Here is a 12,284-nt window from a genome sequence, read left to right as displayed (position 1 = left end):
CTTTTTTCACTGTTTCAGAATCACAACGAAAACAAGCAGACCAGACCTGCGTATAATAATCAAGTGAGCTTTTATCAAGGCTTTGTAAAGATGCAAACTGACATCCTTAACTTTACATGTTAAAGTTCGTTTCAGCATTGCAATTTTCTTTTAATTTGTATTTGTAGTCTTTGCTACATAGTCCCTGAACATCAACCTTCCACCTACTAACACTCCAATATCCATAGTCTGATCAGTTTCTTCTAGAATAATCCCAGCAATATCATAAGACATTGGATATCTAATGACGCAAAAGTGAATGACTTTACATTTACTAACTCTGAATGGATAGTCATTTTCCTATGCCCACAATTCCAGCCTATTCAAATCATTCTGCAAGTGCTGCATATTAGCAGCATTCCTGATCATCCTGCCTATCTTTTCTTTAATCAGCAAATAGCTGTATGTTGCCTGTCAAATACTTCCTAATGTTTTGTGATACCTCACTAGTCACCTAGATTCTTGCAGACTCGCTTCCCTTATACCACTTTTGAGATTGTCAGTAAGCCATCCCTCATATCCACGTTGATATTTTATAACCCAAACTCAATATTGTATAATTAATGCAACAGTCTACCATGCTGTAATCTCTCAAAAGCCTTAGCAAAATCCAAAAAGTAACATGATATGTCCATCCCCCTTCGTACAATATGCTCTCTATGAAGTAATGGATTTTAGAAAAGTACACGAAGGCACACGCCTATTCTTTAGACTGACCATATCCCTCATCCAATTATTTTATTTCTAAATTTCTTTTCTATTTTTTTAATTTATTTGAAATAATATTTTGAATATTATTTCTACATTTCTATGAATATGTTTTAATTTAAATTCATTTTGATTACTTCATTTTAAAATTTTATCATCATATTTTAATAAACAGAATTTAAATTTTTATTAATATTGAAAAATGAATTAAATCAACTAATTAAAAACAACTGGAAGAAAATGTGTTTATTGCTGAGCGTTATTTTCCTTCATACGGAGTTGGTCGAGCAAATGGTCCAAGCCTAGGACATGTTTGAGAGCAGTTTGTTCGTCGTTTCCGTAAGCGTGACCCAAGGAGCAGTGTCATTCCTCCATGACGTCTGGTTCTCGGAAGAAGCGCATTTCCATCTAAGCGGCCATGTAAACAGACGAACCTACAGCTTTCTTTTTTTTTCGAGACCTGAATTCGTCCAAGGGAAACCTCTTCACAGCGAGAGGGTCACCACATGGTGTGCGGTTTCCGGCCATGGCGTAATTGGGCTCTGCTGTCACACATCACGTGATTCTAGAGTCTATTTATCAAAACACTTCCCCGGGAGCCCCACTTCGAAGTTCACAGAATTCCTGTATCCTTCGCATTCTCCTGATCTCACATCATTTGATGCCTTCGTTTCGGGTATGTTGAAGGAATGGGTATTCCACCAGGAGCCTTCCCCTTCAAACCATCATGAACTTAGGGATAAAATTACATGATATGTCCAGCAGATGTATATCCCTTCACACTGAAGAATGGTTGTAAATTTATAGTATATTAATACTATGGTGGGGGTAATTAATTTTTATCATCTTTTATTTTTATTTATTTTGGTATTTTTTTATATAATCCGAGAAACGTGTTGTAGAGATTAAATATAGACTTTTCAAGTCACTTCATGCCTCCAATAAGCGGAGGCAGTGAAATAACCATTATTGGATCATCTAGTCACAAACGGTTACTAAAACCAGTCATGAATATGCCTCACGGTGGGATTGGAACCACAGGTTGGTTCGAATCTCGCTGGTTGGAGAGCTGGTACATGAAGCACTTGGCCAACAGGCTGGCACCATGTACATTAATACGATTAGTACCATGGATGGCTTCTCAATGATAATAATAACACTTTTAGTGGTTACCCGTTTCAAGTTAGATAAGTATGTTTTGATTATTTTTTTCATTTGATTTTTTCACTTTTGATTTAATTCTCATTTTTCATTTTTTTTTTAATCTCATTTAATCAATGAGATAAAATATAATAATGCCCGTTGAAAAGCAAAAGACTCCACTAACAGTATCCCATAACAAAAGTTGTGTCTGGTTATGCAAATATAGGCTCCTGTATAATATTTATAATAAACTGATCAAGAATTTCAACAAAGACAGGTGGGTTTATTGTCATTACAGCTGGCCAGAGATGTTGAGAACGAAAGTGTAAAGAAGAACACCCAGCCGTTTATTTTAAAGAAAAGGCTGGCGGGCAGTAGCAGGTATGGACAAACAAAATCACATCAAATGCAGCCACTATCATCGGGAGCACACAAGGACAACAGTCGAGTAGATTATAAGCTAACAGGTTAAAATTGAAGGAGATTCAGAAAGATGGTTTGATGTAAAAACAGGTATAAGACAATAATGCAGTATGATGTGCAGTGGCAGTAAACCTGGTACAGAAACAAAAGGTGTTGAGCTCTTGACCTTATGTAGATTATTTTATACTTCTAAATAAATCCAAAAAGGTCCACCCATTCTTTTACTAAATTGAATGACTGCTATAACTAATTTGATTTGAAAATCAGCAATAAAAAGACAACGACTATGAAAATAAGCAGGAATATTAAAACATGGGATGCATCCTGAATGGGGAACAGAACTAGTAAAATACTTCTGGCACGATTTTTAATAAAGATGGCAAATTAAATATGGAACAGCATAAGCAATGTTGGTCTCGTACAGGTGAACTTGAATAAATTTATATGGAATAAGAGAGAAATTAGTCAAAACACTAAATTAGCTGTATACAAGGCAGTGTTCAAACCAGTCTTAACTTATAGATCTGAGAGCGGGATTAGAAATAAAACACTTGACCAAAGACTAGCGACCGTAGATATGAGAGCCCTGAGAAACGTTAGGGCAGTGAAGAGATGGCATCCATGGCAATATCATATTAAACATGAGGATATTAGGAAAGAACTTGACTTTGTCAGCACCCAGGAATACGTTAGCAGAGCTTTTCTCAGGTGGTATGGTCACTTGAACTATTACTTCATATCATAATATTATTTACGATATAGAATTTGAAATAAAGACGATAAACATATAACAAATTTAACAAAATAAACAACATAACCCAAAAATACTTAGGACAACAGGTATCAATGGAACAAAATATCATGACGAAATTAAAAGACGCACGAATGCTTGGGTGGAAAGCATTCGAAAAATTACATTCAATATTCAAAACCCAACTACCAAAACATAAAAGTTTTGAACTAATGTATTCTTCCTATACTGATATATGGCTGTGAAACATGAACACTAAAGGCAAAGGAAATTCAAAAATTAAGAACAACACAATTTATTATGGAAAGAGGTATGCTTGGTATCACAAGACTGGACCACAAAAGAAATACATGGATAAGAAATCAAACCAGAGTCTCTAACATCATAGGAAAAGTGAAACATCTAAAGTGGCAATGGGCTGGGCATATTTCTCGAAGACAAGATCAACAATGGACAAAAGAAGTACTGGATTGGATTCCATCAGAGAAAAATGACCACGACGTTGACCTAAATCACGGTGGATTGATGATATCATCAGATTTGCAGGGGTGACGTGGGAAAGGAGAGCCATGGACAGACAGATTTAGAGTAATCTTGGAAAGGCCTTCATCCAGCAATGGATCGACAATGGCTGGTGATGATGATCATGATAACCCAACAACGTTCGTAAGTCGTCGGACTTCCACCATCAGAGTTACCAAAACTTATAATAATTACTTAAACTTATAATAATTACTTACACATAGCAGATATTATCAGAACTTTACAGAATGCATGCAAACAAGTGACCAGAAATGAAACACCGTTGTATTAATTACTATGAAAGCGTTAAAACAATGATAGTTGTTGCTGTCACGTTCTGTGGCATGGCGCTGTCATACCCCACGTTGTCAGAGTTTTGATGAGAGCAGACCAAACTTGGTGTAGGGTTAAGCCTTGATTTTTGTTACATTGTATGGGGATCAACAGAATTTCAGAGGCCCTCCTTGAACTTCCTTGAAAAATAGCTGTGATCAGTACATAGCATTTTCTGTTTCTTGCCTAACTACTTGCTGGTTCGTGTTTGATGTGTGAAAAGCTAATCCTGATTTACGCTGTCTTCTTTTTTTAACGTTAAAAAACGCACCATTGGCAATGGGTTAGGAAACATGAAAAAGCACTTTCTCATTTAGAAATCTGGATATCGCTTATGGTGAAACGAGCGCCCATAATTAATTTTAAATAATAAAGTTAGGACTTAACCACCTTACCGGCCGTTATGGATCAAATACGCATCCGCATACGCTTCGTATCCATCATATATTTCATTGTTGTAACAATGGTATTATAATTTTAATAAGCACTTCGCATCCATTATAACGTGGACGTCTATAGACGTCTTGGCCGGTAGCACGTCCTCGCCCTTTGAGGAATAAAAAGCCTTAGTAGATTTTTTTATTTTATTTTATTTTTTACTTAAAAATGTTAAATGCTTGTATAAACTGGTCAGATTACAATCAGATTAAGTCATGTGAAAACAGTAATTCTAAAAATTACTGAGTAAAAAGGTTCAACTGGATATTAAAAAAATACCAGTTATGAACAATTGAATATTTAAAAAAAAATGCAGTTGCTGAAAATAAAGGCAACAGACCTGAAGATTAAAATGCTGAATCTACTAAAACACATTTACTTTTGTTCATTGTGAAAATAAAAATTAGATTCATCTGCTTACCAAGGATCATGTTCCAAAAATATTCATCTTTCTGCAGCACTAATATCGGAAAATCTCTGGGAGTACATTCAAGCAGCTCGATACCAGGCCGAAAAGTGGGTTATCTCTCAAAAGCATCCCTATTTGGGATGGGGAGCAGACACTCCGCGAGCTTTGGTAGCTCTCTACTTGGCCAGTAAAGATCGTCGCGTTTCCAGAGAAGTAGACAATTACGTGATGATCAAAACCCTGGAAGTGGACGTGGCTTTGGCATTGTTAAAGTAAGTAAATCTACTATTCTTTTAAAGTACTTTTGTGGGTGGAGTTAAGAAGAAAATGATTTCTTGTTACTTTTACTCTAGCTTATTGAACGCCTATATTTCTCTTCTGCATCAACCTCTTCTACTTTTCTATATTGAGCTCTTCTGGTTCAGTTCAAGATTCCCGTCTCAGCTAAGTCTTTCGGGATGTTACTCCCAACTTTGCCATCATCTTACTCTTGGTCGCTTACCATCGACTCATCTTAAATGCTTGTTTGGCCATTTTCTTCTAATTAATCCTTCCACATGTCCAAGCTATCTCAAACTCTGATTTCCTCAATTAGGTAGCGGCGATCGAGTGTGCAAGTAGTTCTTGATTGTGTCTTCTTCTCTGGTTCGCCTTTTGTGTTATTTCTTACAGGTCCAAAGACTTTTCTAAAGATTTGCTATTTTCAAATGCTCCATGGAAGAAGCATGTATTCAAGCTACTATTTCTCTACAAATTTTATTATCTCAAGTAATCCAAGAATTTAAAGGAATTCTCATTTTCTAATTCAAAGATATTATTGTTGTTTCTACGTACTTCTAAAATTCGGTTTTATTGTAATCCTAGTTTCTTCAACAGCAGTTATGGTTTTCTAAATATTATGCTGTCTTCAGAATTTTTTTCCAACGAATTGAGATATCATTTGCATAGTCTAATATTACTGTTCTGCTTGTGTTATCTTTTACAGTTTCTCAGACATTTTTCTGAAGGTCAGTTAAATAGATAGAGTGAAGAAGCTGCTTCTAAAGATCCATATCTAATTCTATTAGCCCATATCAGCTCCTGAAGACGGTGATGATTAAATTTATTATTTTATGTGATATTTCTTACTGATGGTATTTCTTTAACAAAAGCTTTAAATTCAATCTCCGAGAAACATGAATATCAGGTGGCTCATGACGCTAATTATTTCTATCTTTATTTCCTTCTCTTTAGCGTCAATCGCATTCTTCGTAACCATTTTTTTCGTTTCATTTTACTCCGAATGTCAACTGAGTTTTCAGCTGAATCTTTTGTGCTTTCCTTAATCGGATGTGTTTAATGTTTGCATCTCTTTCAGTGGCACGTTTTTCAATTTTTTGTTTTAATTCAGTCTCGTATTTACTTTTTTCCTCTGTTTTATCTACTTTGTTAATATTGTATTTCAGTTGATTAGAATGTGTTGAAAAATATTTCCTATTTATTTTGACGCCAAGAATTTGACGACAATTAAAAAATGTCACACGTAGCTCCTCTGAAACTCCGGATATTCTAAACGCATCTCCTGTTTATTTTAAAGATAGGACGTATTTGGTTAAATCTATGTCCAGCAGATTTCCACATGTTGCGTATATTCTTCCTCAAAAATCATAGATATATTATTCAATTTCAACATGCCGGCAAATTAATCTATCTTTCGCGTTAAATTTGGGTCTTCCTGAAGCTTTGCGTTCCAATAAGTTTTGTTCCTTTCTAAGTTTTGCGTTGAAATAAATTAATAGAATATCCTTTCGTAGAAATTTTCGAAGGTTCGTTTTTCATGGGATTCATCTTTTATTTCCTCTTCTGAAGCTCGTATGTGTATACTAACAAAGTTATATTCAATCACTCACCTTGCTTGTAATATTACCTTGCTCATTTTCTTTCATTAAAAGTTTCGACTTCAATCACAGACCATATTGGTTTCGTAATAATCAAACATGTTCCAAGTTAATGTTTATAAGTCAGATTCAAGTCGCCGAATGGAAACTATTTTTCTACCTCGTTTTCTGAGATCGAAAACCTGCTTTCTGCAGGTTTATCCCTCTCGGAAACTGTGGATTTTAACCACGAAATTCATAAAAAAATAAAGGGTATAACTCACACGTGGAAAGTAATCTTACAATTTAGGATTACAGTATTGTTTCATTTTGGTAGATTCCCTTCCTCTCCTCAAGTCACTAAATCGTTGATATCTCAATTACCAGTCACAATTTTTTTTATCCCTTAGCTGGTGCCTGGATGGAGCAGGTCCCTTAACCAGTACACTGCTGTGGGTGCCACTACACTATTCTGTCCATTGGTTTCTGGCCTGGTTTTATGATTCCGGCAGGGGGTCAACTGTAGTTTCCTACTTAGGCAGTGTATGTTAATTGCGTGTGTTCTAATGGCAGCTTTGCCTGTTCTGAAGGACGATAAATCCGAGGGACGATACGTTTCCGAGAGTAAAACCTTCACCATATGAAACTGGCTAACTAACCTTCAGCTGAAATGCCCTCATAAAGATTCTTGGTGTACTAGACTGGATTCGGACCCAGGTCTTTCCAACTAAACAGCCTCGCTGAAACTGACCGAGCTACGGAGGTGCTCAATGACCATTAGGAAGTTGAGACTGGTTGCTTACCAACTTACAAATGTTAAAAACAGCTAAAAGAGCTCCACCTACTTCTTTTTGAGAAATAATAGACCAGTGAGAAGAGTTATTTATGAATTTATATTTAATAGTGGGATGGAAAACAGACTTAAACGTAGTTTGAATTCGGGTCCAATTTACATATAAATTACTGAACAGTCCGAGGTTTCTCTTATTTTCATTTCATTTCATGGGATCAAATTAAACTCTTAACAGCTGAAATGAGTCCTCAATACTCTTTCTACTATTCTACGAACATAACTTCATATTGATTCTAATACATTTTGATGACGAAACAGTTTTTTTTATCCTGTTTTTGTTTCGATTTCTTCCATTTCTACTTTCTACAGAGTCTTGTTGGCGAAACGAATTGCGTTCCGATCTCTGTAGTAAAGGTTTGCAGCATGTAACATTTGCAAAGATACGGAGATAAATGAACTGTATTAAGAAATAATAAAGTTCCAAAGAGTGAACATTGTTTTTTTTTCTTTCGGAAATTTGGGAAAAGAGTTTATTCTTTTCAAAAGATTCTACTGATCTCGTCTATTTAAACTAAAATAAACAATTACATTACTAATCACTCAATATTGTAGTTATTTTGTCTTTGCAGGAAGAAAGAGGTTCGCCCTACAGAGCTGGCTAACTACATCAACGCCATGCTCGCGGTATGCCTTGACCCACGAGATTTCCACGGATTCAATCTCGTGGACATGTTGAAAGATCACCCAAATTCCGATTATCCCACTGTAGCTCTCAGTCTTTGCCTAAGTGGAGAAACTCTAACTAAGAATCACACCGATGGTCTCATCGAAACTCTTCGTTCCAATTGGTCACAGCCTTCTTGGGGTGGTAAGTATCAGCATGACAGTGGCATTGCAATGCTCGAATACATCTAACATTTCTCCTTTCCCAACCCTTCTCTATTCGATCTAGCACACTCGAACCTCTAAAAGTCATCACTTTCTACTGACATACAGGGATTTTTCGCCTCCACAACCAAGAATGAAGTTCAGAATTTGTCCTTTCGAAAAGAGAGTTTAAATAATTTCACTTCAGAAAACGCTTAGAAATAGTCCGTCTTCTTTATCATCACGCTTTGATGTGTTATTCTCTCCCTATTATTAACGAACTTAAATGATAGCTTATCATATTTTCACGGTTCCCATTATTTCAAAAATTACTGGAATTAATGTAACGATAGATCTCGCGTTCTCGCGTTGTTTTTCGTTTCTACCTTTCAAGTTCGTTTTGTTCCTTTGATCGCTGCTAACGTCGTTTCATAATCAATAACAAAACTTTCTAAAATACAGTCCGAAATATAAGAAACAAAGTTTTGAAGAACTTCTCAAGGTAGGACTCACAGTGTAACAGAGAATTACCCAAATATCAGCACCATGGCCAATGTACACCCGTCTGGGTTCAGTACTAGGGCGAGAGATCCTAGTGTAAACCAGGAGAAGCATTTCTGCACGATAACCCAGCCCCAGCAGTTAGCAAGTGAATGATATTCATTGGTGTAAATGAGTTCTCGTGGCAGTCGCCCTACCAAATCTGAAAGTGTGTGTATCACGTTTGCCACTCCATTTACGCTTTCAGACTTGCTGCTATATGCAAGTTAAAGCCTGCAATTGTTTTGGAGGATGTTTTTTTTTTATTCAACAGCTCTTTTATGGAAATCGAGACTGGGGCCTATTCTTCTCATTTTCCATTTTTGACCACATTGGTCACTGCTGATATCGAACGCTGCATTGTTTTTTTTTTTCTAAATTGTGGGTGAGAAAAAGCTGTAACTGATGTCAATCTGTAAAAAGGTCCTCACTAATAATTTTCTTGTCGACTTTATACGATGTGTTATTTGAACGAATGTTTCTCTCCAGTTCTTAAATTCTTTGAATGAAGTAGATAAGTGAAATGCCACATTTAGCTGACGTGTCCGTGGTCATCTTAATGCAAATAAAAGGAGGGAAACCATTCCAGTGTTATGCTGTGATCAGCTGAATACATTCTTTCATAGAAAATGGTCTAAGATTGGTCACGAACATGGCTAACAAAATCTTACCCCCCCCCCCCCCCAATCTGTATTGGAATCACTCGATAGCCAGAAAAATACAAAAGACAGAAGAACGCTTGATAGACTGTGTAAGACTTTAAACATCTTTAAAAAGATAATAATTTGCCATGGCTGATTTGAGTAAGAATTTGGATTCAGTGACAACTAATAGAACTTTTCTTGTAGGGCAATTCTCCTATCACAATTATGAGAGCCCCATTGTCCATAGTGTGGTAGGAATGTCCCTATTACTGGAGTCATTTTCCTGGCATGCTATAAAACCATGAGGGGTTCATTAATAGGCATTACCCAGTGGTGTTTTTATGCATCTCGAAGTTCATATCCGTTGTTTGCATGCCACGTTTTTGAAGGTTTCTCATTAATGGCTGTGATTTACTTTCCTAAAATAAGCAAAAAGCTGCTATTTAATGGAAATGAGAAAGTGGTCCCAGTTTCAACGAATGCTAACTAAAATATGGAAATTAAATTGCGAAATAATAAAGAAGAAAGGCAGTATTTTGAAATATTCATTTTTATTAAAAAATATTTTGTAATGAATGAGTAAGGAATGCAGTCCTATTTTTTGTTTCTCTGTGAGTTTAATAAGGGACGAGCTTACCGATCACGTAAAGTCTTTGATACCTACAGAAACACAACACAAACATCTTTAGTAATGATTGTGTAGTATGAGTGTCTTGAAATGTTTATGCAGTTTTCTCTTTCTCCTATAGTCAGTCAAAATGACAAGAAGATTCTGTCCTTGATGGCGTTAATATGTGCGGCAGGAAGGGAACTTGTCGAAAAGAAAATTCAAATAACGGCCAATGCGAGCAACTACGACACTCCAACTCCATCTTACTCTGAACAAGAGAACGAGTTATTGAATAGCAGCAAGGAATTGGTCGACGTAGCAGTGGAAGGTGTTCGAAACCTCATTAAGCAGCAAGAATCTGACGGAGGATTTGGTCAGGTGTACACGACGGCTTTGGCGATGCAGGTAACCAAACCAATTTCACAGTTAAATAGAATGAAAGAATTTCATCATCATCATCATCATCATCAAATTCCTGCCATGCACCCTTAAGGGGTGTACAGGATATCATAGTACTACATGAAAAACTTACATATTACTAACTTCCTATCTACAATTTTCCTCCAAATCAGTCTGTTACTTGTCTAGACTCGAACATTATCAGAGCTTATATTTCTATCTTCTAAGGCACTTTTTACTGTATTAATCCATCTATATCTTGGTCTTCCTCTGGATCTCTTTCTTAGCAACCTGGCAGAGAACACTTGTTTTGCTAATCTTTCTTCGCCCATTCTGTTTAAGTAACCATACCACCTGAGATTAGCTCTGCTAACGCATTCCTGGATGCAGACAATGGTCAGTTCTTTCCTAATATCCTCGTTTTTAATATGATATTGCCATTGATGCCATCTGTTCACGCCTCTAATCTTTCTCAGGACTCTCATATCAGCGGTCTCTAGTCTTTGGTCAAGTGTTTTACTTCTGACCCAGCTCTCAGATCCATAAGTTAAAACTGGTTTGAACACGGTCTTGTATACAGCTAATATAGTGTTCCGACTAATTTCTCTCTTATTATATATGAATTTATTCAGTTGACTTCCAACTATACCAGCTTTGTTGATTCCCTTGTCTATTTCCATATTTAATTTACCATCTTTACTAAAAATCGTGCCTGAGCAGCTGAAATATTTAACTTGTTCCACAGTTTCTCCGTTCACCACGCAGTTGATATCTTCAACTGCGTTGACATATTTTTGTATGTTCATCATATTTAATTCTGCTTATTTTCATTGTCTTTGTCTTTTTATTGCTGACCTTCATACCATATCTATTACAACAGTTATTCAATTTAGTCAGGGAATCTTACAGACTTGTAACGGATTTATTTAGAAGTATAACATCATCTGCATAAATCAAAGAGCTGAGATTAACACCTCCAATGTTGATATCAGGTTTAATACCACTTTCCTTCATAATGTGATCAACATAGATAATGAATAACAGAGTAGATAATGTACATCCTTGTCTCACACGAGATTTAACATTAAACCATCTTCTGTACTTCCTTCAATCCTAAATGCTGATTTACAACTCAAATAAAGACTAAGTATTGCTTGATATAATGCCCCATTGACACCATATAACTGTAGCGTATTGCACAGCTTCTCTCTTGGCACCCTGTCGTATGACTTTTCAAAATCGACAAAACTTAAATACAGATCTTTGTTATATTCCGATGATTTCTCAACTATCTGTTGTAGAGTGAAGATCTGATCCTGACAGTCTCTATTTGGCCTGAATCCAGCTTGTTCTTCACCAGCTTTTCTTCCACAATCCTTCTGAACCGTTTCTCAAGTATACTTAAGTACATTTTACCAGGAATACTCAGTAGGGAAATACCTCTGTAATTCTCACATTCAGTTTTATTTCCTTTTTTTTTTGGGGGGGGGGGGGGTACTATGAGAGCTCTACTCCAATCATCAGGAATTCTTCCCTCTGTCCAGGCCTTCTGATTCTCTTTTCTCTTTTCTCCAAATTTTCCCAAAATATTTTTGTATGTCTGACAATCATTTCCTACTCTGCTATTTAGATCCCCAACAAGGATCAACGTTTCCTTTTTTCATTGTGTCAGGTGCTTTCTCTAAAGCCTCAAAACTTCCTCCACTTCTACCTTAGTAGAACCGTCTGTGTGCCAATAGGCAAAAATAAATCTCATTGTCAAATTCCCCATTCTGATATTTGCCCACATCACTCTACTTGAGACTGCCT

At 36.3% G+C, this 12,284-nt stretch overlaps 1 protein-coding gene across 1 annotated transcript in view; it reads left to right on the top strand.

Annotated features, from left to right (window-relative positions):
* Positions 1-12,284, top strand: part of LOC150102075 (uncharacterized protein CG3556-like) — a 55,795-nt gene that overhangs the window by 20,394 nt on the left and 23,117 nt on the right. The window contains exons 3-5 of the mRNA XM_090400145.1: positions 4,816-5,038; positions 8,045-8,283; positions 10,216-10,481. Coding sequence (XP_090256271.1) covers positions 4,816-5,038; positions 8,045-8,283; positions 10,216-10,481 — 728 coding nt within the window. The remainder of the gene's footprint in view (positions 1-4,815; positions 5,039-8,044; positions 8,284-10,215; positions 10,482-12,284) is intronic.

Source organism: Typopeltis vanoorti, chromosome 11 (assembly GCF_054136105.1).
Source record: "Typopeltis vanoorti isolate ZY-2024b chromosome 11, IOZ_Tvanoo_1.0, whole genome shotgun sequence".
Lineage (NCBI taxonomy): Eukaryota > Metazoa > Arthropoda > Arachnida > Uropygi > Thelyphonidae > Typopeltis > Typopeltis vanoorti.
The sequence above is the reverse complement of the archived record's forward strand: the minus strand, read 5'-3'. Positions and strand labels throughout refer to the sequence as shown.